We start from the raw sequence: 27,117 nt of genomic DNA, 5'->3' as shown, positions 1-27,117 counted from the left end.
GAAGGAGTGTTGTATGGCATTGAAGCTCGTCTGGAGGTTTGTTAACACAGTGTCCAAAGAAGGGCCAGAAGTAAACAGAATGGTGTCAGCAGCAAGAGCGACATCATTGATATGTACAGAGAAAAGAGTCGGCCTGAGAATTGAACCCTGTGGCACCCCCATAGAGACTGCCAGAGGTCCGGACAACAGGCCCTCCAATTTGACACACTGAACTCTATCTGTGAAGTAGTTAGTGATTGACAGAGTCGAAAACCTTGGCCAGGTCGATGAAGACTGCTGCTGCTGAAGTCTTTTATCGATGGCGGTTATGATATCATTTAGGACCTTGAGCGTGGCTGAGGTGAACCCATGACCAGCTCAGAAACCAGATTGCATAGTGGGATTCGAAATGGTTGGTGATCTGTTTGTTAACTTGGCTTTCGAAGAATTTAGAAAGGCAGGGCAGGATGGATATAGGTCTGTAACAGTTTGGGTCTAGAGTAACTCCCCGTTTGAAGAGGGGGATGACCGCGGCAGCTTTCCAATCTTTAGGGATCTCAGATGATACGAAAGAGAGAATGAACGGGTTAGTAATTACACACAGAAAATACTTCCTCGAATTCCCATCCATTCAAACTTACCCAAACCATTTCATATCATGAAAAGCTCAAAACTAAAATATGTCTGTAGGGTAAGGAGACCGATGTAGCAGCATCCTAGCATCCTACCGTCAATTTCTATGTTGTCATTTTGACTGGCTGGATGGCAGCTTCTTTCTTGCTTGATGATAGTCGACTAAGAAAAGTTATTGGAAACTATTTGAAAGTTTGGTGTTGGGAACAAAATGCAAATCAGTATACCAGACTGCAGATCCCTTACTGCTGAACGACTTACATTTTGAGCCAAGTTCTTGTTTCTTCTCTTGATCCACCAGTTCAAACACAGTTTTTTGTAGAAGAGGCCCATTGACTCGTCTTACTATTGACACCAATGCACCACCCTGAAACAGCACAGCAGGCCACAAAGCCAAATGAAAGGTTTACTCTGTGCAAAAATGTCAAAATAGTATATCACTAACAAACATCAGGACATTTTTGGACACTTCTCATGGTTATGACACATGTATGACATGTGTCCTAACACAGCCTAAGTGGGTAAGTGACATGTCATAACACCTGTCAAACGGTTCCGATGCATGAAAAATGACACTGTCTGTAACTTGACTCTCAGTGATATAAGATCATGACATGAGAATAAAATGATTCTGTTATACAGCACAATGCTTACAAAGTAGAAAAGGAAGACCGGTTGACATTTCCCTTCAAATGAACTTATCTCAAGCAAACAGTCAGCATCCCCCTGAAAGTGAATTAAACAGGACACTTAATACAATTTACTGCAGTTTCCTTTTCGAAAAGGGTATTGATCTCCAGAGCCCCACACAAAAGTTGTGTTCTTTCATTACACACCAAAAGGAAGAAAACAAACATGGAGGGACAACCTGGAAACACCCTTTTTTCATTTTCTGTTGCAAATCTTTTTCAAATATTTTCAGTTGTATGCCCAAATGAACAGGACATAGGTTGTGACATTAAACCCCAGCTGTCTGGCAAGTTGGCACTTAGATCTAGGACCAGGCTACTGGTCTGGTATGAGGGTCAAGATCATGAACCGAGCACACACAGGCAGGAATTATTTTGGGCTAGGGTTAGTTTTAATGGAGGGTTACCAATTGGGGTACCAAAAGTGCACCATTATCATAATCAGATAGTGACTGTAGCTGAAAAAGCCTTTACCACTTTGAAGTGCAACACGTCATCTCCATATTCGCTCCTCAATTTTCTGAAGATGGTTTGAACAGCCTTGCATGACCCACACCATCTCTGTTAGACAACTATAAGTACAATCATGGATAACAGCATATTAATCCTCACATTTCAAAGTAACATCAAAACTACAGCAGCCTGACAGCTTCTTCATTCATTATCTGGCTAATGACCACTCATTAGAGCAAACTAATTAACGTTAGTCCAGCTCATATTTGTGAGCTAACTAACGTTACATTATTTCACCATCTGTGGCAACCTTCGAAAGTTGCCTAAGTTACCAAGAAGTCCTGGGGATGACAATGCTCTTCTGTAACACCCTGGGTTTATAAACGACTCTGCCGTTCGAGCATGCTTTTGCGGCATAGTCGATATCGGGTTCGAGACCTGCTCCCATTACATTGGTGTCAGTTGGAAGTTGGATCGGACCTTGCATGTGCGTGTGCTTGGCCGGTGAGCGCGTTCCTGTGCTCATCGGCCATTCAACATAAACATTACACAACAAGTTAGAAATTGCATATTCAACAATGAGTGGTTTACAAGGAATCAGTGGCTAACTGCAAGCATAGCTTTTTAACAATTTTTTTTTAAAAGCTTTTTCTCCCCAATTTCGTGGTATCCAATTGTTGTAGTATCTTGACTCATCGCTACAACTCCCGTACGGGCCAATTGTGCGTCGCCCCACGGACCTCCCGGTCGCGGCCGGTTACGACAGAGCCTGGGCGCGAACCCATGGACTCTGATGGCACAGCTGGCGCTGCAGTACAGCGCCCTTAACCACTGCGCCACCCGGGAGGCCGTGGCCGGAGATTTTAATTGTACCCTTAACCCAACCCTAGACAAATCATCTCAAGTCCCCACCACAAATCCTAGGTCTGCAAAGATGTTGAACTCTCATACTAAAGAGATGGGACTGATAGATATCTGAAGAGAAACTAATAGCTCATCTATGGACTATACATACTACTCTAATGTCCATAACACCTACTCCCGTATAGATTACATTTTTATCCCAAAGAGTTTCATAAATTCAGCCACGTGTACAATCGGACCCATAGCACTTTCAGATCACGCCTTTGTCCTCCTTCGCTTTGACCTCTGCAAAAACATCCCGAGGTCAAAGAGCTGGAAATTCAACACCTCCGTGTTATCAAATGAAGCGTTCCATACATTGGTAACTACATGGATAGACAACTACACACAAGACAACAAAGATTCTCCTGTTTCTCCGGCCACAATGTGGGATGCTGCTAAAGCCACACTAAGAGGTCATCTAATAGCATATGCTTCCTCTAAGAAAAAAGCAATCGAAGCACACAGGCTAGATCTTGAGAGGGAGCTTGAAGGCTGTGAAAAAGTACATAAACAATCCCCAGACAGCACCTCCTGGAGTCAACTTAAAGCAGCCAAAGCCGAACTGAATTTGGACTGAAAAATGTTTCTTTACTAAACAGAAATACCATGAGTATAGCAAAGGCCTAGTAGAATGCTTGCTTACCAATTAAAAAAAGAGCAGTCAGAGCATACAATCATGGCTATCTGAACAGCAGAGGACGAGGTCACATATGACGCAAAAAATATCAATTTAACTTTTCATGATTTTTACTGCAAACTATATACCTCAGAGAAAACACACAGAGGCAGAACTCCACTCTTTCCTATGGGGAATCTCGCTACCTAAACTATCAGAGACCGACCAAGAAGATCTCAACTCCCCCTTTACTCCTGAGGAGATTCTGGAGGAAATTACCTCCATGCCACCTAATAAGTCCCCAGGCCCAGATGGATTCCCCAGAGAGTTCTACAAAGCTTTTTGGCCCCAGCTCAGCCCTATCTTCATGCCAATGCTGGAGGATTTTTGCAAAAACTGAGTTCTCCCAGACTCAATGCACACAGCTCGCATTACAGTGTTGCTCAAAAAAGACAAGGACCCTCTATCCTGCTCGTCCTCCCGGCCCATAAGCTTGTTGGATTTCGACTACAAGATAATTACCAAATTGCTCGCCAAAAGACTAAACACTCTTCTTCCCAAAATAATAAAAGCGGACCAAACTGCATTTATTAGAGACAGATTCTCTTCTGATAACATTCACCGTCTTTTTGATATTATTGATCAAGTAAACGCACAAAAGACCCCTGTCCTGCTGGCTTCACTGGATGCTGAGAAGGTGTTTGACAGGATGGAGTGGAGCTTTCTGTTTTCAGTCTTAGAAAAGTTCAATATGGGCCCAAATTTTATAAAATGGATCAAATCACTATACTCTCATCCAAATGCCATGGTGACTACTAATGGACTGAACTCTGACAGATTCCCTCTGGAACGGGGCACAAGACAAGGGTGCTCGGTGTTCCCCCTGCTCTACTTGTTGGAGGCGGAGCCTCTGGCAGAGTTGAAGGAGCAATCCAACTACTATGGGTGTTTCTGCAGGCGGCCTGCAGCACAAGATTTCGCTTTACGCGGATGATGTCTTGCTCTACATATCCAACCCTGAGAAATCCCTCCCATTTTAGACACAATTGCTCAGTATGGCAAGTTTTCAGGTTATAAGATACATTTGAACAAATCCACTGTCTGCCCTCTCAATACTACACTCACCAGCTCTATGAAGACACTATGTCCATTCCAATGGAAGACACAGGGGTTTCAATACCTTGGGATCTTCATAACACCAGATCTGAATAACCTTTTCAAGGAAAGTTGTCTTCCACTCCTGGATCGAATCAAGAACGATCTCCAAACCTGGATCTCCCTCCCAATTAGCTTACTAGGAAGAATTAATGTCATCCGTATCAACATCCTCCCTAGACTGAACTATTTATTTCAGATGCTTCCATGCTATCTGGTGGACTAGTAACCGAAAGGTTCCAAGTTCATATCCCCGAGCTGACAAGGTACAAATCTGTTGTTCTGCTCCTGAACAGGCAGTTAACCCACTGTTCCTAGCCTGTCATTGAAAATAAGAATTTGTTCTTACTGACTTGCCTAGTTAAATAAAGGTAAAAAAAATAAAAATCTCCCAGATTCCTTTTTCAAAACAACTAACCAAAGCATCACCAAATGTATATGGGTCAATAAAAAACCTAGGATCAAGTTCTCCACTCTATCGAAACCTGAATCTAAGGATGGTCTTGCCCTTCCCTCCCTTCAATTGTACTACTGGTCTGCCCAAATCCGTAACATGCTAACATGGATCACAAACAGACAAGAGTCAACGTGGATTCAGATAGAAGCCCAATCCTGTGGTTCATTGCCCCTAAACTGAATTATATTCATTAATAACTTTAGTGAAGTGGGCAACATAGCCAAAACCTTTGTGATTTACAGCACCCTACTAGCGTGGAGGGACTGTAAGAAATACCTGGGCATTTCCTCCCAAATATGGTCTCACTCGCCTATAATAGGCAACCCAGACTTGCCAAAAGCCCTGAGGGTGCCAACTTTAATCTTTGGCATACTCTAGGAATCAGAACCTTTTCAGACCTATTTCATCAGAAAACCACTACACTGAAATCCTTTCAAGAGCTCTGCAGTGAATTCAATGTGCCAAGATCCCATTTTCTTAAATATCTTCAAATTAGACATGTAATTTCCTCATTTACTTCCAAGAGGAGGTTTAGAACTCAGTTGAAGGAAGTTGAAACCCTTCTTGTCACAGCACAATCCATTAAAGGCAAAATATCTTATATCTATAGACTCCTTTCTGAGAAAGGAGGCTCCTCCTTTACTCCTTTGAAAATAATCTGGGAAAAGGACCTTGGTCTGACTATCAGTGATGAGTTATGGGCGGAGGTTTGCAACAAGGTATACTGCTCCTCTACTAATGTAAAAATTAAAGAATCTAATTACAAATTTTTGTACAAATTTTATTATACTCCTTTGAGACTCCATAGAATGAAAACAGATATGTCTCCTAACTGTAAAATATGTACCTCTGAAAGCGGAACCTATATGCATGTATTTTGGAGCTGTAGGGAGATTGCCAGAATCTGGCAATCTGTACATACTGCTGCACAGAAAATACTAGAGGTACAGTTTGATATGACCTCGTGTATCTATCTTCTTAATGCCCAGCAGGACTTTGTTCTTGATCCTGACAGAGAAAATTTGCTTATGACTATTACATACTTTGCTAAGTAATGTATTCTTCTATTCTGGTCCTCTAATAACCCTCCTACATTTAAAATGTGGATTGACCAGATTGTTGACTTTCTCCCTCTTGAAAAGCTCACTTATGACCTCCACAAGAGACAGCCCAAGTTTGATAGACTCTGGTCTCCACTACTCAACTATATTACAAATTGGACAGAGTGAATGGGGTGATTAGGGAAATGAGCAGATACATGTTGTGTAAGGTGCTGTAAAATCTAAAAACAAATTATTCGCTCGTCGTCTCAGCTAAGGCTGGAAATAGCTAATAAGAACCTTGATAGTGCTGCTGCAAGTTATAATATATGTTTATTTTTTAATTGTTCTTTGTGTGTATGTGTATGCACATGTATGTAGGATATGTGTGTGTGTGTGTATGTATGTACATATATATATTTTTTGTTTAACTATTCTTTATTATTATTATTATTTATTTATTTTAAATATATTATTATTATTATTTTCTATATTTTTTTAAGCCTGTCACATCTGTGAATGTTGAATGTGTTTTGTTGGTTGATTGAAAAACAAGAAAACTTAATAAAACTAAATTAAATTTAAAGAAAAAAAAACATTCCCAAACCAGAAACCGTGGATTGATCGCAGCATTCGCGCGAAACTGAAAGCTCGAACCACTGCTTTTAACCAGGGCAAGGTGGCCGGAAACATGACTGAATACAAACACTGTAGCTATTCCCTCCGCAAGACAATCAAACAAGCTAAGAGTCAGTATAGACACAAAGTATAGTCGCAATTCAACGGCTCAGACACAAGAGGTATGTGGCAGGGTCTACAGTCAGTCACGGATTACTAAAAGAAACTAGCCCCGTCGCGGACCAGGATGTCTTGCTCCCAGACAGACTAAACAACTTCTTTGCTCGCTTTGAGGACAATACAGTGCCACCGCTACCAAAACCTGTGGACTCTCCTTCACTGCAGCCAACGTGAGTGAAACATTTAAACGTGTTAACCCTCGCAAGGCTGCAGGCCCAGACGGCATCCCCAGCCGTGTCCTCAGAGCATGCGCAGACCTGCTGGCTGGTGTGTTTACGGACATATTCAATTATTACATTTTCTACCGACCCTGGGTCTCGACCCCGCCCTGTGCAACTGGGTACTGGACTTCCTGACGGGCCACCCCCAGGTGGTGAGGGTAGATAACAACATCTCCACCTCGCTGATCCTCAACACTGGGGCCCAACAAGGGTGCGTTCTGAGCTCTCTCCTGTACTCCCTGTTTGCCCACGACTGCGTGGCCATGCACGCCTCCAACTCAATCATCAAGTTTGCAGAAGTCACTGCAGTGGTAGGCTTGATTACCAACAACGACGAGACAGCCTACAGGGAGGAGGTGAGGGCCCTCGGAGTGTGGTGTCAGGAAAATTACCTCCCACTCAACATCAACAAAACAAAAGAGATGATCGTGGACTTCAGGAAACAGCAGAGGGAGCACCCCCCTATCCACATCGACGGGACAGTAGTGGAGAGGGTAGTAAGTTTTAAGTTCCTCGGCGTACATATCACGGACCAATTGAATTGGTCCACCCACACAGACAGCATGGTGAAGAAGGCGCAGCAGCTCCTCTTCAACCTCAGGAGGCTGAAGAAATTCAGCTTGTCACCAAAAGCACTCACATACTTTTACAGATGCACAATCGAGAGCATCCTGTCGGGCTGTACCACCGCCTGGTACGGCAACTGCTCCACCCACAACCGTAAGGCTCTCCAGAGGGTAGTGAGGTCTGCACAACGCATCACCGGGGGCAAACTACCTGCCCTCCAGGACACCTACACCACCCGATGTCATAGGAAGACCATAAAAATCATCAAGGACAACAACCACCCAAGCCACTGCCTGTTCACCCCGCTATCATCCAGAAGGCGAGGTCAGTACAGGTGCATCAAAGCAGAGACCGAGAGACTGAAAAACAGCTTCTATCTCAAGGCCATCAGACTGTTAAACAGCCACCACTAACATTGAGTGGCTGCTGCCAACATACTGACTCAAATCCAGCCACTTTAATAATGGAAAAATTGATGTAAAAATGTATCACTAGCCACTTTAAACAATGCCACTTAATATAATGTTTACATACCCTACATTACTCATCTCATATGTATATACTGTACTCTATACCATCTACTGCAACTTGCCTATGCTGTTCTGTACCATCACTCATTCATATATTTTTATGTACATATTCTTCATCCCTTTACACTTGTGTGTATAAGGTAGTTGTGAAATTGTTAGGTTAGATTACTCGTTGGTTATTACTACTTTGTTGGAACTAGAAGCACAAGCATTTCGCTACACTCGCATTAACATCTGCTAACCATGTGTATGTGACAAATAAGATTTGATTTGATATCCTCTATGTTTTTTTAAAAGGCAGTAAATGAGGCTGAGTGAACTGTTTCGCTGCCAGACAAGGCTCTGCTGATAGCCAGGTGTAGCAGTGGTAAGGTGTTCAGACTGCTGTTGGGACTCTGCTGTTGGGTCAGCTTTATGTAGGGCCTAACAGTTTGTGGGCAAAGTTTGTCACTCTTATAGTGCAATTCATGTATTGTTTAGTGTTGTGTTATGTAGTGGCTTTGCTGGCATCCATCTAAAAAAAAATTTTGGCCCCACCAAGATTGACATTTTAATATTGCCACTGCATGCATACATTGCTTAATAATACACTGATTTCATGCTGACTGTTTAGTGTTGGTCATCCATGATTTGTCAATGTAATAGTTTGTTGATACAATATAGGGGTGTTCGTGGTAATGGCTGCAGCGGAAACCAAACACATAGATTCCGGTCATTATTATGAGCCATTCTCTCCTCAGCAGCCTCCTGTGTTAGCAGTAGATAGGCCGCTGCAATGTTGCAAATGCCTTTTGTCACAAAATGTAGGTCTATCACTTGTTTAAACCAGCAGGTGGCTCTAGAGACCTTAACATACTGTACGTAGCCTGACAGTTCCAATCAAGTAAAAATATATATGTTAAAGTTATTTTCTACTCTAATTCATGTAGTTATTTATTCATGCATCATTTGTTTGTGTAGCATATTATTATACATCATTTTATGCCATACATTCAACTGGGATTCTAGGCTTACACTCTGGGCACACATGTGAGTATTCGTTTTGCCTAATTGTACTTCTTAATCACACGGTCATTAGTTCTTTATACACACACTTCACTTTAGAAGTAATGAATGTGTGTAGGTATGTGATGTATTTTCATCATTTTTTAATCAATCTTTACAACAAAGTTATGTCCAGGCATTCACAGGTGACGCACTGTGAACCTCGAATGACATGGTAGAAGTCCTGGGTGGAAACCACCAAAAAAGAAGCTGATTGGACAATGGTGCCCTGTACTGCTCTCCATTCAAGTTCTAATCCACACTAAGTGCTTCTTCCGCTCATTACTCAGTCTTTATATTTGCTTATGAAAGAAAGCTACTATTGTGGAAATGAATTAGTGTGTCAATAACACAAACAGTCGGTAATTTTCACGAGTAACCTCACAATGTAGACAACTGAATTACAACCACACACGTACAATTCATGGACATCAATCCGTTTTCATGCCTGGTATGTTTGTGGGAAGGTGAGGAGAGACACTCAATTTAAATTGACAGTTTATTTAATAATAATTTCAAACTTAAAGTTGTGTGACCTTTCAGTCGCAAAATGTTATGCTTGGAACAGATTTCAGAAGTGTGAGAACACGGTGAACAAAATCATGGTAAAGTTCCTGTATTCACTGTATCACAGTATCAATACCAAGTCACCAAAACACTTAACCCGCAGTATTTGTGACAGTAAACCGTGTCTTCACATGTTGAAGGCATGATGGTACAATTCAGACCGATATCTGATCAAAACAGTCCACACTTGCCCTCACTGTACATTCATTCATCAATTAATCAAAAGAGGTATACAGCAGTGTACTAGTTAGTAAAAACACTTTGTAAAAATGTTCCACAAGGTTGTATCATGCTGGAGAGGTAAGGACAGCTGTCGACCACGTGTACTGTAGAGAGTAGACCACAGCCAAGAGACACAAAAAATATTTTCCCCTCATCAACCTCCCCACCACCCATAAGTCAGGGAAAGGGATGTCTCTGAGGAGGACACCCATGCATCTCCTGCACAATAGCATCATCATCGTGCCTTAGAGGGATGGATAATGAGATTAGTTGCTGGGGCCAAGCCTGCATCAGTCCAAAGGGGTCAATCGCTGGATTATCACTGCTCTTGCTAAGGACTTAGACACCACTATCACGTACACAACATTTTGTAGTACTCGTTGACTTCTTCTGACTTTTCTTTTGGAGGGGGGATTATTAGGTGGAAGGTAAGAGTGGAAGACCTCATGTTTGCCTGTTTTGACGTTGCAAAGTTTTGGAATAAGAATTATGGTGCATGACTTTGTAGCCTGCATGGCCATGGGATTCTGACTGTCCCAGGTGCAGAGTGTTGAATGAGGGGTCTGGCTGGGAAGTGAGTGCAGGGGTGACCGGCGGACTGAAGGACGGGTGGGCTTTGTGCTCGCCTGCTGTGACAGGGTCTGCAGCTCTCGACCAGCAGCCCTCATGCCACTCATCAACAACAAAGTGGGTGACGATGGCACTACCAGTTCACCAAAGACTCTGGAAGAGGGGAAGGTTCTTATCGACTCACTCATAAAGGTGAGATGCTCAGGTTGGCAGTTATGGTTTTGTCAAGTTATGGTTTTATCTACAAAGTACTCATTCAAATAATCTGTCCTCCATTCTTTTCACAAAGGGGTCAGTCAGTCCAGTTATCTTGTGATTAAATGAGGATGATAGACTAAGACTTCTGGAAAAGTTCATGTGTAACAAAGCTTTAATGCATGTACTATCATTTGAATGATTTGGTCTGTTGAGCTCATATTTATTGAGAGATCACGATATCTTAGCCTGCTATGTATATAGTGTATATATATCCAATATTTTATTGCAGATAGTTCTTAAATATGTAGAAATATATTCTCCTAAACTGTTACTTGTACTGTATCTGCTTTAGGTTCATTCGTCAGAGGTGAAAATTATTCAAATTCAATTCTAGTTCTGTTAAATTGAAAGACTGAATATGCCAAAGGATTTACTGTAATATTCCAAATGAACACTGAGCATATGGTAAACAATGCAAATATGCATTATGTGAGTATTCCGTATTAGTCTGTATCAATATAATAAGGTATTAATGCAATCCCTGTATCACATAACACCCTGAGTTCACTGAGCACAGATTATTGTCATCCTAACGTGGCTATGTTAAGAGCTGAAACCAGGCCAATGAGTTCTAAATACACTTAAGATTTTCCATCCATAGGGCATAGGACATCTTACCTTTCTCATAATAACTGAACATATTACATTCTTAAACTATATAATTTTTTTCCACAAAGGTCTAATTTATAGGATGAAATAAACATTAAATAATCTGCAAGTTCTCATTTGATCTATTTTACTATAAATACAAGGAATCTTAGTTACTGATCCTCCCATGCACTACTTCCTTACAAAGCTGCTGTTATGGTAGACCTAGTAATGTACTGAACCATTAGGCCATATTTTCAGTGAAAGTGCTTTTTTACCCAAAGGGTAAAAGCACATGTTTTTTTTGTCTTGGTCATAGATTGTAGTAAGTGCCTGACATCCTTACACAAGAAGTACAATAGGACAGCCAGGATGGCACTGTGACTACAAAATTATATCAACATGTCAACTTGTCAGCTCGAGGATTCGAACTTGCAACCTTTCAGTTACTAGTTCAACACACTAACCACTAGGCTACCCTGCCGCCCATAAATAGCTCGAGCAAGAATTTGAATAGGACTGTCTGGGTCTGTTATTGGCAGAGAGGTTTGGAACTTGCTTTCTATCTAGTGGGCACACACTGGTTGAATCAATGTTGCTTCCACATAATTTCAATTAAACTACGTTGAACCAGCGTGGAATAGACGTTGAATTGATGTCCAGTGGGTATTAACTATTTAACACATAGTGATGTCACCATGGAAGAATCAAAGCTCCATCCCACCAAAACAGGCTGAAATTTCAGGCGGCCTATTCAAACAGCTCTTACACTAAAAGGGCATTACCATCATTTTCACAATTTCACAGTATTATTCCAACCTAATAGTGTGGCAATATATATAAAACAATGGGAAAATCACGTTTCTGACTGCGCTGGGCCTTTAAGTCAGTGCATTTGGAAAGTATTCAGACCCCTTCCCTTTTTCCACATTTTGCTATGTTACAGCCTTATTCTAAAATTGATTAAATTGTTGTTGTTTTTTATATCAATCCACACTTATACCCCATAATGACAAAGCGAAAACAACTTTTTAGAATTTTTTGCAAATGTATTAAAAATAAAAAACAGAAATACCTTATTTACATAAGTATTCAGACCCTTCGCTATGAGACTCGAAATTGAGCTCAGGTGCATCCTGTTTCCATTGATCATCCTTGAGATGTTTGTACAACTTGATTGGAGTCCACCTATGGTAAATTCAATTGATTGGACATTATTTGGAAAGGCACACACCTGTCTATATAAGGTCCCACAGTGCATATAAGGTCCCACAGTGACAGTGCATGGAAGAAGTTTGGAACCACCAAGACTCTTCATAGAGCTGGAGTTTGCCAAAAGGCACATAAAGGACTCTCAGACCATGATAAAACAAGATTCTCTGGTCTGATGAAACTAAAATTGAACATTTTGGCCTTAATGCCAAGCGTCATGTCTGGAGGAAACCTGGCATCATTCCTACGGTGACGCATGGTGTTGGCAGCATCATGCTGTGGGGATTTTTTTTCAGCGGCAGGGACTTGGAGACTAGTCAGGATCGAGGGAAAGATGAACAGAGCAAAGTACAGAGAGATCCTTGATGAAAAGCTGCTCCAGAGTGCTCAGGACCTCAGACTGGGGCGAAGGTTCACCTTCCAACAGGACAACGACCCTAAGCACACAGCCAAGACAACGCAGAAGTGGCTTCGGGACAAGTTTTTGAATGTCCTTGAGTGGTCCAGCCATAGCCCGGACTTGGACCCGATCGAACATCTCTGGAGAGATCTGAAAATAGCTGTGCAGCGACGCACCCCATCCAATCTTACAGAGCTTGAGGGGATCTGCAGAGAATAATGGGAGAAACTCCCCAAATACAAGTGTGCCAAGCTTGTAGAGTCATACCCAAAAAGACTTGAAGCTGTTGAAGCCTAAGGTGCTTCCACAAAGTACTGAGTAAAGGGGCTGAATACTTATGTAAATGTGATATTTCAGCTTTTCATTTTGAATACATTTGCAAAAATATCTAAAAACCTGATTTTGTTTTGTCATTATGGGGTATTGTGTGTAGATTAATGAGGGAAAAAACTATTTAATCATTTTTAAAATAAGACTGTAACGTAACAAAATGTGGAAAAAGTCAAGGGCTCTGAATACTTCCCGAATGCATCGTAGCATATCATAATGAAAATATCAAGATATTAATACTGATAATAAATATGACAGTGTGTGATTGAAGAGTGGATACTGTGTCAGAAATGCACAGTGTAGTAGTAGGTTGACCTTTGCTGCACACCTGCAACTCTCCCATGCACTCACTCACTGCCTGTAATATCTCCAATCTGGCTCTACCTTACAGATTCCTATGATGACTAGAAAAGCCCCTATACAAGGTCCTTAGGCTTATCCAAAAATAGATCTATGGCAATCAGATTATTAGTCATAGTTGTCATGTAAACCAATCTGTCAGGCTAAGCTCTGAATGCTTATTAATAACCATTCGTATGATTCAAATCAATGAAACTGTCATACTTTGTTGAAATTTGTCTAACCTGGTGTCTGACTCAGAGCTAGTTAGGGGATTCTGATTTTCAGAGAGACATTAGGTAACTAATAATTACCTCAAACTATAGTTGTTACTTTCTAAGTACCATCGCACCCAAGCAGGCTTTGGTTATCATAAATAGTAGAGCCATTGCGCCTCCTGATGGCCAAAAGGGAAATGACAGTATTCATAGAAAGTAGCTTGGCCACTAGCTACATTCTTTTCACAGGTTTGAAAGAGAATAGTTGCTGAACCAATGATTGTTGTTGACATAGTCCTCTCAAATATGCCAAATTACTGGAACTTTGTGTGGAGGACCACAACAAATTAAAAAACAAGTTCCAGGCTTTAAAGGTGCTAGTACAGACATGACAGTATACAGTCAAATGACTCAATTTGTTTAAAGTCGCAGTTCAGAATGTGTGATTTAGCTCAATGGCAGCCCAGCTTCTAAAGCTGAGGGATGAGGTTGGAGAAATGTATGTGGCATGGCCTCATCTAAAGGAGGGAGCGAGAGGGAGTGGGAGTGATTATGAATTATCAAATAAAAATTGAAGTGAATTGTTCACCAGTATTTAATAGTCATTTCTGCTACATACCTACGCCGATCTTAAGCATCATGTCCGTCAGACAACTTATATGTGACACAGTATTAGAATAAGGCAACAAAAAAAAGTGCATCTTGTTTCTGGTTTTAAACTGAAACCCTCATACGTTTTTACACAATCGACCACTGTCTTTTGTAATCTCACCCACACCACAAAATTACGCAGTTTGTAAATACATACATTTAACCTAAGACCATTTGCAGACCAGTGGTGTTTACAAAACACACCACATTTTTCATGAAGGACTATTGCTTGTCTCCTGACCTACAGACACAATGGATTTAGACAATATTGTGTTTATATCCTTGACGACAGATTTTGGTATATGTATCTGTTGCCAGGTGTAACATTGTCATGTCTTTAAAATGGTCAAATCATATCAAATCAGCAGATCTAAGCAAAGACAACAATTCACCTCCATTGTGTCTCTCTATCTCCTATAGTCCTACAATTGTTTCCAGCACACATTATCTATTCTCACAGATTTAGACATTACAATACAAATGCTGTATATTGTGTCTAATCAGTCAACCCTTTGTAATTGTATGAAAATTATATTACGGTATGAAATGTTTCGTTTTTACTTGAGTGATCTGTAAATAATATTTTTCCCCTATTGGCCAACAGGTGGTGGCATGTTACCGCCACCTGGCCTCGTGTGTGGGTGGGTGCACGGACAGCTTGCACCTGCGTGACGAGCTGCGGCTAACGCGGGAGAAGGCCCAGAAGTTAGCGGTGGCCAGCCGTCACCACCTCACGGCACGGCTACGGGATAAGACACTGCCCCAGGGGGAGAGACAGGAGATGGAACTGCTCTGGGTGGCCTTCACCTCCAGTCTGGAACTCCTCCACGCAGACATGTGCAAAGTCTTCAACATGGGTTCCAACTTCTCCCTGATCAATAACAACACCTTAGTGCAGACTGGCATACAAGGTTAGCAAGTGCCACACTCAGATGGGCAATTTGTCGTATTGTTTCCACACAAACCTATCCTGCAGTTAATAAAAAGCCATCGGCCGCTGACTCTTTAGCTCTATAGCAGGGGTATTCAAATCTTAACCTACGACTCTTTAGCTCTATAGCAGGGGTATTCAAATCTTAACCTACGACTCTTTAGCTCTATAGCAGGGGTATTCAAATCTTAACCTACGACTCTTTAGCTCTATAGCAGGGGTATTCAAATCTTAACCTACGACTCTTTAGCTCTATAGCAGGGGTATTCAAATCTTAACCTACGGCGGTCCGAAGTACTGCTGCTTTTCTGTTCTACCTGATCATTACTTGCACCCACCTATTGTCTCAGGCATACATCAGTCCCTGATTAGAGAGGAATAATGAAAAAAAAAGATCCGTATAGTCTACATCCATACAGTCTACATCCGTATAGTCTACATCCATACAGTCTACATCCATATAGTCTAGATCCTAGTCTGGGCATCCACAAGCTGTGGTAACCTTATTAACATTCATGGCTAGCTCTTCTTCTCACATGTCTCTTCTCCCACTTTCCAGGGGAAACCAGTGAGGTGACAGCGCGGGCCCTCAGCTTGGCAGACCTGACCCGTGCCGAGGACCAGGTTCCCGCCAGCCTGGAGGATCTGGAGCAGAGCCAGCTGGAGGAGGAGATCGCCCATGTGGATGTCATGCTGGAGGACATGGAGGAGAAGGTCAACGTCCTGCGCTGGATGGTGGAGGCCCGCGGGCCCCAGTACGCCGAACCGGCCAGCACGGACAGCGCCTCGTTGGGCCTCTTGTCCACGGACGAGGAGGCAGGTCCCCAAAGCCAGCAGTGCTGCGAGCGCAGCCAGATTTTCATGGTGCTGGTGCTGTGCAGCGTGGCAGTGGTGATGGCCGTGCTGTCCGTCTGCGTGGTCTATCTCTCATGAGGAGGCTTGTCACCAGTGGATTTCACCCAGGTTTTGTTGAGCCGCTAAAAGCAGTAGGACCTTATGTTGCCATAAATTCCATCCTCATGTCAATTGATATCCGAAAATGTGGTTGTTGGAAGAAACTGGTGTTGTTGAAAGGGCGGGGTACTTTACATATTTCTTTATTTGAATAAAGAGCCCCATTTAGAATGAATACACTCCAGGTTACACAGTTTGACGCTCCCATTACTGTTAGAAAGTCAATATAAAACACATTCAAAAAGAGTTAGATGCCCTGTGCAATGTAGTTTAGCTAATGTTAATGTATTGTAGTGGAATGAAATGGAACCATTTATGCTATTTACTAATGTATGCTGACTACTGTATATGACAGTAAGGTTCATGAATTTTTATTGAAATGCATTGAACATAATCTGTTTACACAACTTGACAGTGGTTGACAAAGTACACCCACCACATTTAGGTCCATGTTGTCATTGACACTGAAGGTGTTTGTGCTGCCAGATTACAATGAAGATCTTTGCACATGAGTGCAATGTGTGGGAGCATCTCAGTTTGCTGACCTGTTGTGAACATTACATTCTAATGAAGAATTTCATGTGAATATTCTCAATATTGTGGCTTCCATGTCACTTCAACCAATAGGTTAGCTTACTGCATTACTGATATTGTATCCAGGCTTTCGCAATACAGTAATTATTGCAGGAATATGTGTAGTTCTTGTGGAGTATTCTGTTTATATTCTGTCTTCAGAGTCCCCCCTAACCCAAATACCATAAACCTGACCCGAGTCTGGAACGGGTTCTACAATAAATCAAATGGAACATGTGTTGCTGTGTCCCCAGGTTCAGATTCAGGCTAGCAGTTGTGCCAGCAATGCAAGCAAACAGGGAGACTTTTCCACTCAAGGCACATGAAAAATACAAACATTGTAAGAGACATACAGTAGCTGAGAATGTGTTTCCTAAACACAGTGGACGGCCTGTGCACAATTTCGTATATTACCAAGGATACACAGGGCCGGACTACCACATTTGGGGCTCAGAGGCGCTGACCTGATTTTTTGTGTTGACATATTTTTCAGTTTTATAGCTAATGCTATTGTAGATATTTTGTCAAGATAAAATGTTGTAGTTTTAAAGTTCATTTCCTGCAATTCCATGCTATTTGCTATGGGTCAGAGAGAAAAATGTGCTGTTTTATAGCTCATCTAATGCTATTGTTCACATTTTGCCATGAGGCTGAGAGAAAAGGTTGCTGGTTTAAAGCTCATTTCCTGCTATTCTACACATTTTGCCAAGAGACTGAGAGAAAATGTTGCAGTTTTTAAGATAATTTCCTGCTATTCTACACATTTTGCTATCATATGCTATCTGGGGGGCCCCCGACTTCCAGGTGGTCCCCATCCCTGTTCGGTAATCCGGCCCTGAGAGTACAGGTCAAGGTATTAACTAATGTCTCTTAATTCCATATTACAAAAGTAAAACCAAAGGTTTGTGTAGCTTCTGTATTAAATGATAATCTGCTAAATTTGTCAACGCACAAGCTGTGGTGTAAAAACTGTGAATACCATATTATATTTCATTAACAGAGCATTACAACTTTTAATGAACTGCAGTAGTATAGTAATAGCTTATGTAATAAATAATATGTACATGTTTATTCATACCCATCAACTGTTATTAGTAAACTCAGCAAAAAAAGAAACGTCCTCTCACTGTCAACTGCGTTTATTTTCAGCAAACTTAACATGTGTAAATATTTGTACAAACTTAACAAGATTCAACTACTGTGACATCAATAACTGAACAAGTTCCACAGACATATGACTAACATAAATGGAATAATGTGTCCCTGAACAAAGGGGGGATCAAAATGAAAAGTAACAGTCAGTATCTGGTGTGGCCACCAGCTGCATTAAGTACTGCAGTGCATCTCCTCCTCATGGACTGCACCAGATTTGACAGTTCTTGCTGTGAGATGTTACCCCACTCTTCCACCAAGGCACCTGCCTTACAACAGGCCTACAAGCCCTCAGTCCAGCCTCTCTCAGCCTATTGCGGACAGTCTGAGCACTGACGGATGGATTGTGCATTCCTGGTGTAACTCGGGCAGTTGTGGTTGCCATCCTGTACCTGTCCCGCAGGTGATGTTCAGCTGTACTGATCAGGTGCAGGTGTTGTTACACGTGGTCTGCCACTGCGAGGATGATCAGCTGTCCGTCCTGTCTTCCTGTAGAGCTGTCTTAGGCGTCTCACAGTACGGACATTGCAATGAATTTCCCTGGCCACATCTGCATCTCCTTGCAACATGCCTAAGGCACGTTCATGCAGACGAGTAGGGGCCCTGGGCATCTTTCATTTGGTGTTTTTCAGAGTCAGCAGAAAGGCCTCTTTAGTGTCCTACGTTTTCAGAACTGTGACCTTAATTGCCTACCGTCTGTAAGCTGTTAGTGTCTTAACGACTGTTCGACGGGTGCATGTTCATTAATTGTTTATGGTTCATTGAACAAGCATGGGAAACAGTGTTTAAACCCTTTACAATGAAGATCTGTGAAGTTATTTGGATTTTTACAAATTATCTTTGAAAGAATCTGGAAAAGGGGACATTTCTTTTTTTGCTGAGTTTATTAGTGGTGAGTAATTCATACATGTTCTGTGGCAATAATAGCTCAACATTACTTTCCTATCAGTTTCCTCAGTCTTGATCACACATGTGCATTGTGCACTGACTAGACTATTGACCCTTCAGGGACATTAGACATTAAAGAAATGCAGCATAATGTAAATACTGTGTACAACAGCATGGTCAAATTTACTCAAAGACCACTCTGCAATAGAATTTCTAATAAAAATCCAAAGAAAATGCAAATATCATTTATTGATTGTTGATTCAATTGGCCTACAAGAACAGCTGTTTCCATCCTGATCGTTTGTTATCGTTCTGCTTTGGTCATCAATCCCAGAGAGAAGAAAAGTCAGGGGTTCTGCTCTGAGGAGGTGCCTGTCCATCCTGTACCAATATGTCCAGTCCCGCTGTAAATTGAATATAACTTTTAAGGCTTAATGAAGCGTTTATAACCCCTATATGGCCTGCTTTAGAAATCATACATAAGGCACCACTCATTCTTGCCAGTCACACCACACCTCAAAATAATAATTTTTCAATGAGCCAATTGGAAGAGTATTGGCATACTAGGCGAAAACAAAATGATACACAGGGACCAGTGGTGGTCGGTGTTGTTTAATATGAGGGAGGACGATTATATTATTTGTTAGCATGGCCTTATTTCTACTACAGCATGACTGTCATTCATATTCCATTCACCCAGTTCAATGTAACATCGATAGGTTTAGGCTACTACATGATACTCAAATTATCCCTATTACCCATCATGAGGTTGCTACAACCTAGCCTATAAATCAAAGTTTACAACGTAGGTGCACACAGATCGAGATAAATATTTGAAGTGACAGACGTTGACACATGGACAGAAAGTGACACATTCAATACCGCCTTGCACGCTCTTGCCTGCATCTAGCTGATATAAGGCTTAATCATTAGTCCAACAGTTGCAAATGAGAACTTCTATTGGACAAATTCAGGTAGGTTAATCAAGGTTTCGTAACGTTTGCAACAGAATCGGCATAATGAATACACCCCTGATCACACGTAAACAGTTCACTTTCATAGCCATATACAAACAGCTCGTTGTATTCCTTCTCGCATCTACACTTTGTCATCCTCTCACCTTTTTCCTTCGCTTGTGGACTTCAACGCAGAACACATCAGCTGTCTGTGACCAGGCAAAAAAAACTTTCCAAGCCAAACCTTCATATAATAACTGCTACACACAGCCTACATCGTTGTCACCATATTAGATAAAGTAACTAATAGAACTGACACGTTAGTTAACCAGCTACAATCATGCAGTACAGTGTACAGTCAGTGAGCAATTTAATAGTTACACCGTCAGGCCCCGGTGGCAATAAATTAGTAGATCCCAAAGCTTACCTTGACTTGGAAGAGTTCCTGTGTTTGATAGTCATAGGCAGGTGTGAGCCGGGTGTTTGAGCCGAGTGTTTGAGTTGGCTATACTAGCTCTATGGATTTGGTAAGTAAGTGAAAGTGAAACTAAATGACGAAATATAGCTAGCCCTCTCTCTCTCTCTCTCGCTCTTGCTCCTTCTCCTGTACAGGGATCGAAGCCATAACAGGTTTTAAAGATGTGAAGCACCACCTTCTGCCCAGTTTCCCTGATGTTGCTACGGAAATCAAGCTGTTTTTACCATCCCTGAAACTGTCGCTTCTGGGGAAAGATTGTTTTCTAAACTAAAACTAATAAAGAACTACATAAGAAGCATTAGGCTCGGTCTGATATGGGCTTTTGGACACCTGAGTAAGCTCCACTCATTGCACTGGCCGACGTAGCCTTGACCATGGCATTTGTTTGCCGATATCACCCTTTACCTTTCAATCAGTTTAATGTGTTCTTTGTCAAGACCTGGGGCACTTTTTCCAGTCACATTCCTAAAACCCAAGAAACAACCACTTAGCTTTCTAGTACATATGGAAATTAAAGTGGTTTATGAATTAATGACTTTCGCCTCTGATAGATTATTTATTTTACTTTTAGAAAGCAGAGAATGAGAAGAGACTTCTGGTAAATCAGACAGAGTTTATGGAAATGGTCAGTATATTGTACATCATGATCGAACCATTCCACTTTAGAGCTCTTAAAGTATGCTTCATTCACCATACATGTGTAGCACCCATATTTTCACTATTTATTTGTTATTTATGTCTTATGATCAGAAACATATATGTGGTTTATGTGACTAATAGCCAAGTCTGCCTGTTATAGAATGCTGAGCAAGATCGTCATTTGAAGTGGCAGGACTGAAAATCATCATTGAATTTCACAAACTTGACACTATGAAATAAATACCTTGCAGAAAAGAAGGCTTTGGAAGTGGGAGGGATATTATTATTTATTTTTTCAGATAAACGCTCCAAATAGCCTACCTGACCACTCAGAGGCATCCGCATGGTCCTAAAGCCCCCCTCCCCTTCTTTTTGCATGACAATCCAATGATAAAACTGGAATGCAATTTCACAATGTAGGGGGAACATGTCCCCCCACGTCCCCGGTGAAAGTTGCACCCCTGCATAATTGTATCCATGGATAATTGTCTTTTCTCATTTGCTCAATAAAAATACACATGGAAAGGGCAATAATATAAATTCTGGATAATGATACGGTGGTCCTTGGATATCAGCTGTAACTACTGATATTTCCTTACTCCTACTAATTGTCTAACTCTGATTTTGGTCAACTAAACGTCACTTTTGGCCATAGGCCATAAACAAGTTCTGACCGATGGACTCCCCCCATGTCTTTCAGGTTCAGTCTTCATTTGTCTCACTGTGGTTCATGGATTCTATCGCGTCTGCGTGTGACACCTGAATGTCGTGGAAGGCTGGTCATCTGTACCACTGCAGCTCAAAAAGAACCCATTTGGACAAAGGGTCAAACACCATTTTGTGTTTGATAAAAGTCAATCACTATAGGACCAAACAACCACTGACCAATGACATGAATCAAATCAAATCAAATTAATTTATATAGCCCTTCGTACATCAGCTGATATCTCAAAGTGCTGTACAGAAACCCAGCCTAAAACCCCAAACAGCAAGCAATGCAGATGTAGAAGCACGGTGGCTAGGAAAAACTCCCTAGAAAGGCCAAAACCTAGGAAGAAACCTAGAGAGGAACCAGGCTATGTGGGGTGGCCAGTCCTCTTCTGGCTGTGCCGGGTGGAGATTATAACAGAACATGGCCAAGATGTTCAAATGTTCATAAATGACCAGCATGGTCCAATAATAACAAGGCAGAATAGTTGAAACTGGAGCAGCAGCACAGTCAGGTGGACTGGGGACAGCAAGGAGTCATCATGTCAGGTATACCTGGGGCATGGTCCTAGGGCTCAGGTCCTCCGAGAGAGAGAAAGAAAGAGAGAATTAGAGAGAGCATATGTGGGATGGCCAGTCCTCTTCTGGCTGTGCCGGGTGGAGATTATAACAGAACATGGCCAAGATGTTCAAATGTTCATAAATGATCAGCATGGTCAAATAATAATAAGGCAGAACAGTTGAAACTGGAGCAGCAGCACAGCCAGGTGGACTGGGGACAGCAAGGAGTCATCATGTCAGGTAGTCCTGGGGCATGGTCCTAGGGCTCAGGTCCTCCGAGAGAGAGAAAGAGAGAAGGAGAGAATTAGAGAACGCACACTTAGATTCACACAGGACACCGAATAGGACAGGAGAAGTACTCCAGATATAACAAACTGACCCTAGCCCCCCGACACATAAACTACTGCAGCATAAATACTGGAGGCTGAGACAGGAGGGGTCAGGAGACACTGTGGCCCACTCCGAGGACACCCCCGGACAGGGCCAAACAGGAAGGATATAACCCCACCCACTTTGCCAAAGCACAGCCCCCACACCACTAGAGGGATATCTTCAACCACCAACTTACCATCCTGAGACAAGGCTGAGTATAGCCCACAAAGACCTCCGCCACGGCACAACCCAAGGGGGGGGGGGGGGGGGGGGGGGCGCCAACCCAGACAGGATGACCACATCAGTGACTCAACCCACTCAGGTGACGCACCCCCTCCAGGGACGGCATGAGAGAGCCCCAGTAAAGCCAGTGACTCAGCCCCTGTAATAGGGTTAGAGGCAGAGAATCCCAGTGGAAAGAGGGGAACCGGCCAGGCAGAGACAGCAAGGGTGGTTCGTTGCTCCAGAGCCTTTCCGTTCACCCTCCCACTCCTGGGCCAGACTACACTCAATCATATGACCCACTGAAGAGATGAGTCTTCAGTAGAGACTTAAAGGTTGAGACCGAGTTTGCGTCTCTGACATGGGTAGGCAGACCGTTCCATAAAAATGGAGCTCTATAGGAGAAAGCCCTGCCTCCAGCTGTTTGCTTAAAAATTCTAGGGACAATTAGGAGGCCTGCGTCTTGTGACCGTAGCGTACGTGTAGGTATGTACGGCAGGACCAAATCAGAGAGATAGGTAGGAGCAAGCCCATGTAATGCTTTGTAGGTTAGCAGTAAAACCTTGAAATCAGCCCTTGCTTTGACAGGAAGCCAGTGTAGAGAGGCTAGCACTGGAGTAATATGATCAAATTTTTTGGTTCTAGTCAGGATTCTAGCAGCCGTATTTAGCACTAACTGAAGTTTATTTAGTGCTTTATCCGGGTAGCCGGAAAGTAGAGCATTGCAGTAGTCTAACCTGGAAGTGACAAAAGCATGGATAAATTTTTCTGCATCATTTTTGGACAGAAAGTTCCTGATTTTTGCAATGTTACGTAGATGGAAAAAAGCTGTCCTTGAAATGGTCTTGATATGTTCTTCAAAAGAGAGATCAGGGTCCAGAGTAACGCCGAGGTCCTTCACAGTTTTATTTGAGACGACTGTACAACCATTAAGATTAATTGTCAGATTCAACAGAAGATCTCTTTGTTTCTTGGGACCTAGAACAAGCATCTCTGTTTTGTCTGAGTTTAAAAGTAGAAAGTTTGCAGCCATCCACTTCCTTATGTCTGAAACACATTCTTCTAGCAAGGGCAATTTTGGGGCTTCACCATGTTTAATTGAAATGTACAGCTGTGTGTCATCCGCATAGCAGTGAAAGTTAACATTATGTTTTCGAATAACATCCCCAAGAGGTAAAATATATAGTGAAAACAATAGTGGTCCTAAAACGGAACCTTGAGGAACACCGAAATTTACAGTTGGTTTGTCAGAGGACAAACCATTCACAGAGACAAACTGATATCTTTCCGACAGATAAGATCTAAACCAGGCCAGAACTTGTCCGTGTAGACCAATTTGGGTTTCCAATCTCTCCAAAAGAATGTGGTGATCGATGGTATCAAAAGCCGCACTAAGGTCTAGGAGCACGAGGACAGATGCAGAGCCTCGGTCCGATGCCATTAAAATGTCATTTACCACCTTCACAAGTGCCGTCTCAGTGCTATGATGGGGTCTAAAACCAGACTGAAGCATTTCGTATACATTGTTTGTCTTCAGGAAGGCAGTGAGTTGTTGCGCAACAGCCTTTTCTAAAATTTTTGAGAGGAATGGAAGATTCGATATAGTCCGATAGTTTTTTATATTTTCTGGGTCAAGGTTTGGCTTTTTCAAGAGAGGCTTTATTACTGCCACTTTTAGTGAGTTTGGTACACATCCGGTGGATAGAGAGCCGTTTATTATGTTCAACATAGGAGGGCCAAGCACAGGAAGCAGCTCTTTCAGTAGTTTAGTTGGAATAGGGTCCAGTATGCAGCTTGAAGGTTTAGAGGCCATGATTATTTTCATCATTGTGTCAAGAGATATAGTACTAAAACACTTGAGCGTCTCTCTTGATCCAAGGTCCTGGCAGAGTTGTGCAGACTCAGGACAACTGAGCTTTGAAGGAATACGCAGATTTAAGGAGGAGTCCGTAATTTGCTTTCTAATAATCATAATCTTTTCCTCAAAGAAGTTCATGAATTTATCACTGCTAAAGTGAAAGTCATCCTCTCTTGGGGAATGCTGCTTTTTAGTTAGCTTTGCGACAGTATCAAAAAGGAATTTCGGATTGTTCTTATTTTCCTCAATTAAGTTAGAAAAATAGGATGATCGAGCAGCAGTAAGGGCTCTTCGGTACTGCACAGTACTGTCTTTCCAAGCTAGTCGGAAGACTTCCAGTTTGGTGTGGCGCCATTTCCGTTCCAATTTTCTGGAAGCTTGCTTCAGAGCTCGGGTATTTTCTGTGTACCAGGCAGCTAGTTTCTTATGAGAAATGTTTTTAGTTTTTAGGGGTGCAACTGCATCTAGGGTATTGCGCAAGGTTAAGTTGAGTTCCTCAGTTAGGTGGTTAACTGATTTTTGTCCTCTGGCGTCCTTGGGTAGACAGAGGGAATCTGGAAGGACATCAAGGAATCTTTGTGTTGTCTGTGAATTTATAGCACGACTTTTGATGATCCTTGGTTGGGGTCTGAGCAGATTATTTGTTGCAATTGCAAACGTAATAAAATGGTGGTCCGATAGTCCAGGATTATGAGGAAAAACATTAAGATCCACAACATTTATTCCATGGGACAAAACTAGGTCCAGCGTATGACTGTGACAGTGAGTGGGTCCAGAGACATGTTGGACAAAACCCACTGAGTCGATGATGGCTCCGAAAGCCTTTTGGAGTGGGTCTGTGGACTTTTCCATGTGAATATTAAAGTCACCAAAGATTAGAATATTATCCGCTATGACTACAAGGTCCGATAGGAATTCAGGGAACTCAGTGAGGAACGCTGTATATGGCCCAGGAGGCCTGTAAACAGTAGCTATAAAAAGTGATTGAGTAGGCTGCATAGATTTCATGACTAGAAGCTCAAAAGACGAAAACGTCATTTTTTTTTTTGTAAATTGAAATTTGCTATCGTAAATGTTAGCAACACCTCCGCCTTTGCGGGATGCACGGGGGATATGGTCACTAGTGTAGCCAGGAGGTGAGGCCTCATTTAACACAGTAAATTCATCAGGCTTAAGCCATGTTTCAGTCAGGCCAATCACATCAAGATTATGATCAGTGATTAGTTCATTGACTATAATTGCCTTTGAAGTAAGGGATCTAACATTAAGTAGCCCTATTTTGAGATGTGAGGTATCATGATCTCTTTCAATAATGACAGGAATGGAGGTGGTCTTTATCCTAGTGAGATTGCTAAGGCGAACACCGCCACGTTTAGTTTTGCCCAACCTAGGTCGAGGCACAGACACGGTCTCAATGGTGATAGCTGAGCTGACTACACTGACTGTGCTAGTGGCAGACTCCACTATGCTGGCAGGCTGGCTAACAGCCTGCTGCCTGGCCTGCACCCTATTTCATTGTGGAGCTAGAGGAGTTAGAGCCCTGTCTATGTTGGTAGATAAAATGAGAGCACCCCTCCAGCTAGGATGGAGTCCGTCACTCCTCAGCAGGTCAGGCTTGGTCCTGTTTGTGGGTGAGTCCCAGAAAGAGGGCCAATTATCTACAAATTCTATCTTTTGGGAGGGGCAGAAAACAGTTTTCAACCAGCGATTGAGTTGTGAGACTCTGCTGTAGAGCTCATCACTCCCCCTAACTGGGAGGGGGCCATGAAAAGCTGGCAGAGAACATGCTTGGATGTGTATTGACATTGACATTTCTAGTTTGAGGACCAAACCATGAAATGGGGAAAGCTGCACTGTCCAACTATCTCCTGTATTTATAATTTGCCTGGTGTCTTTTCATATTACAGAGTACCCTACAAAATGAATGAAATGTAATGTAATTTATAATAGGATGTGACAACAGATATTAACATATTGCAATTTATGCTAATGCTTTCCTTTCATTCAGAAAGAAACCTGTGTATTTTGTGTTTGAGTATGCTGTAGAAATCCATTGATATATTTGCAATGCTGTCCAAAGTGTGCATTTACGCTATGTACTCACAGTAAATAAACTTGATATGATGCTGCTCCATATTCTAACTCAGTTGTTTTAAATACTAGGGGAGTCTGGTGAGTCATTGAACACACATTCAATTTCTGTACAGTCCAATGGATGTGTATAATGACAAGATATTACAAAACTGTTTGAAGGAAAGCATCACTTAAGTATTACTTAAGTATATAAAATATAATTTTGCCCGTATCAGATTTGTTTAAAAAAAAAAAAAGATTTACTATCCCGAAGGAATAATAATCTTTGCACAGGGGGCCTTTATTGTG

General features: G+C 42.0%; 1 protein-coding gene across 1 annotated transcript; it reads left to right on the top strand.

Moving 5' to 3' along the window:
• Positions 1-10,042: 10,042 nt before the first annotated feature.
• On the top strand, positions 10,043-19,181 carry rgs9bp (regulator of G protein signaling 9 binding protein). The gene is made up of 3 exons (XM_021564274.3): positions 10,043-10,639; positions 15,048-15,354; positions 15,934-19,181. The coding sequence occupies exons 1-3, from the start codon at positions 10,544-10,546 to the stop codon at positions 16,305-16,307; spliced, it is 777 nt and encodes a 258-aa protein (XP_021419949.1). The 5' UTR covers positions 10,043-10,543; the 3' UTR covers positions 16,308-19,181.
• Positions 19,182-27,117: the final 7,936 nt, after the last annotated feature.

The sequence above is a fragment of the Oncorhynchus mykiss genome, chromosome 15 (assembly GCF_057628025.1).
Source record: "Oncorhynchus mykiss isolate SJ-2025 chromosome 15, ASM5762802v1, whole genome shotgun sequence".
NCBI lineage: Eukaryota > Metazoa > Chordata > Actinopteri > Salmoniformes > Salmonidae > Oncorhynchus > Oncorhynchus mykiss.
The sequence above is the reverse complement of the archived record's forward strand: the minus strand, read 5'-3'. Positions and strand labels throughout refer to the sequence as shown.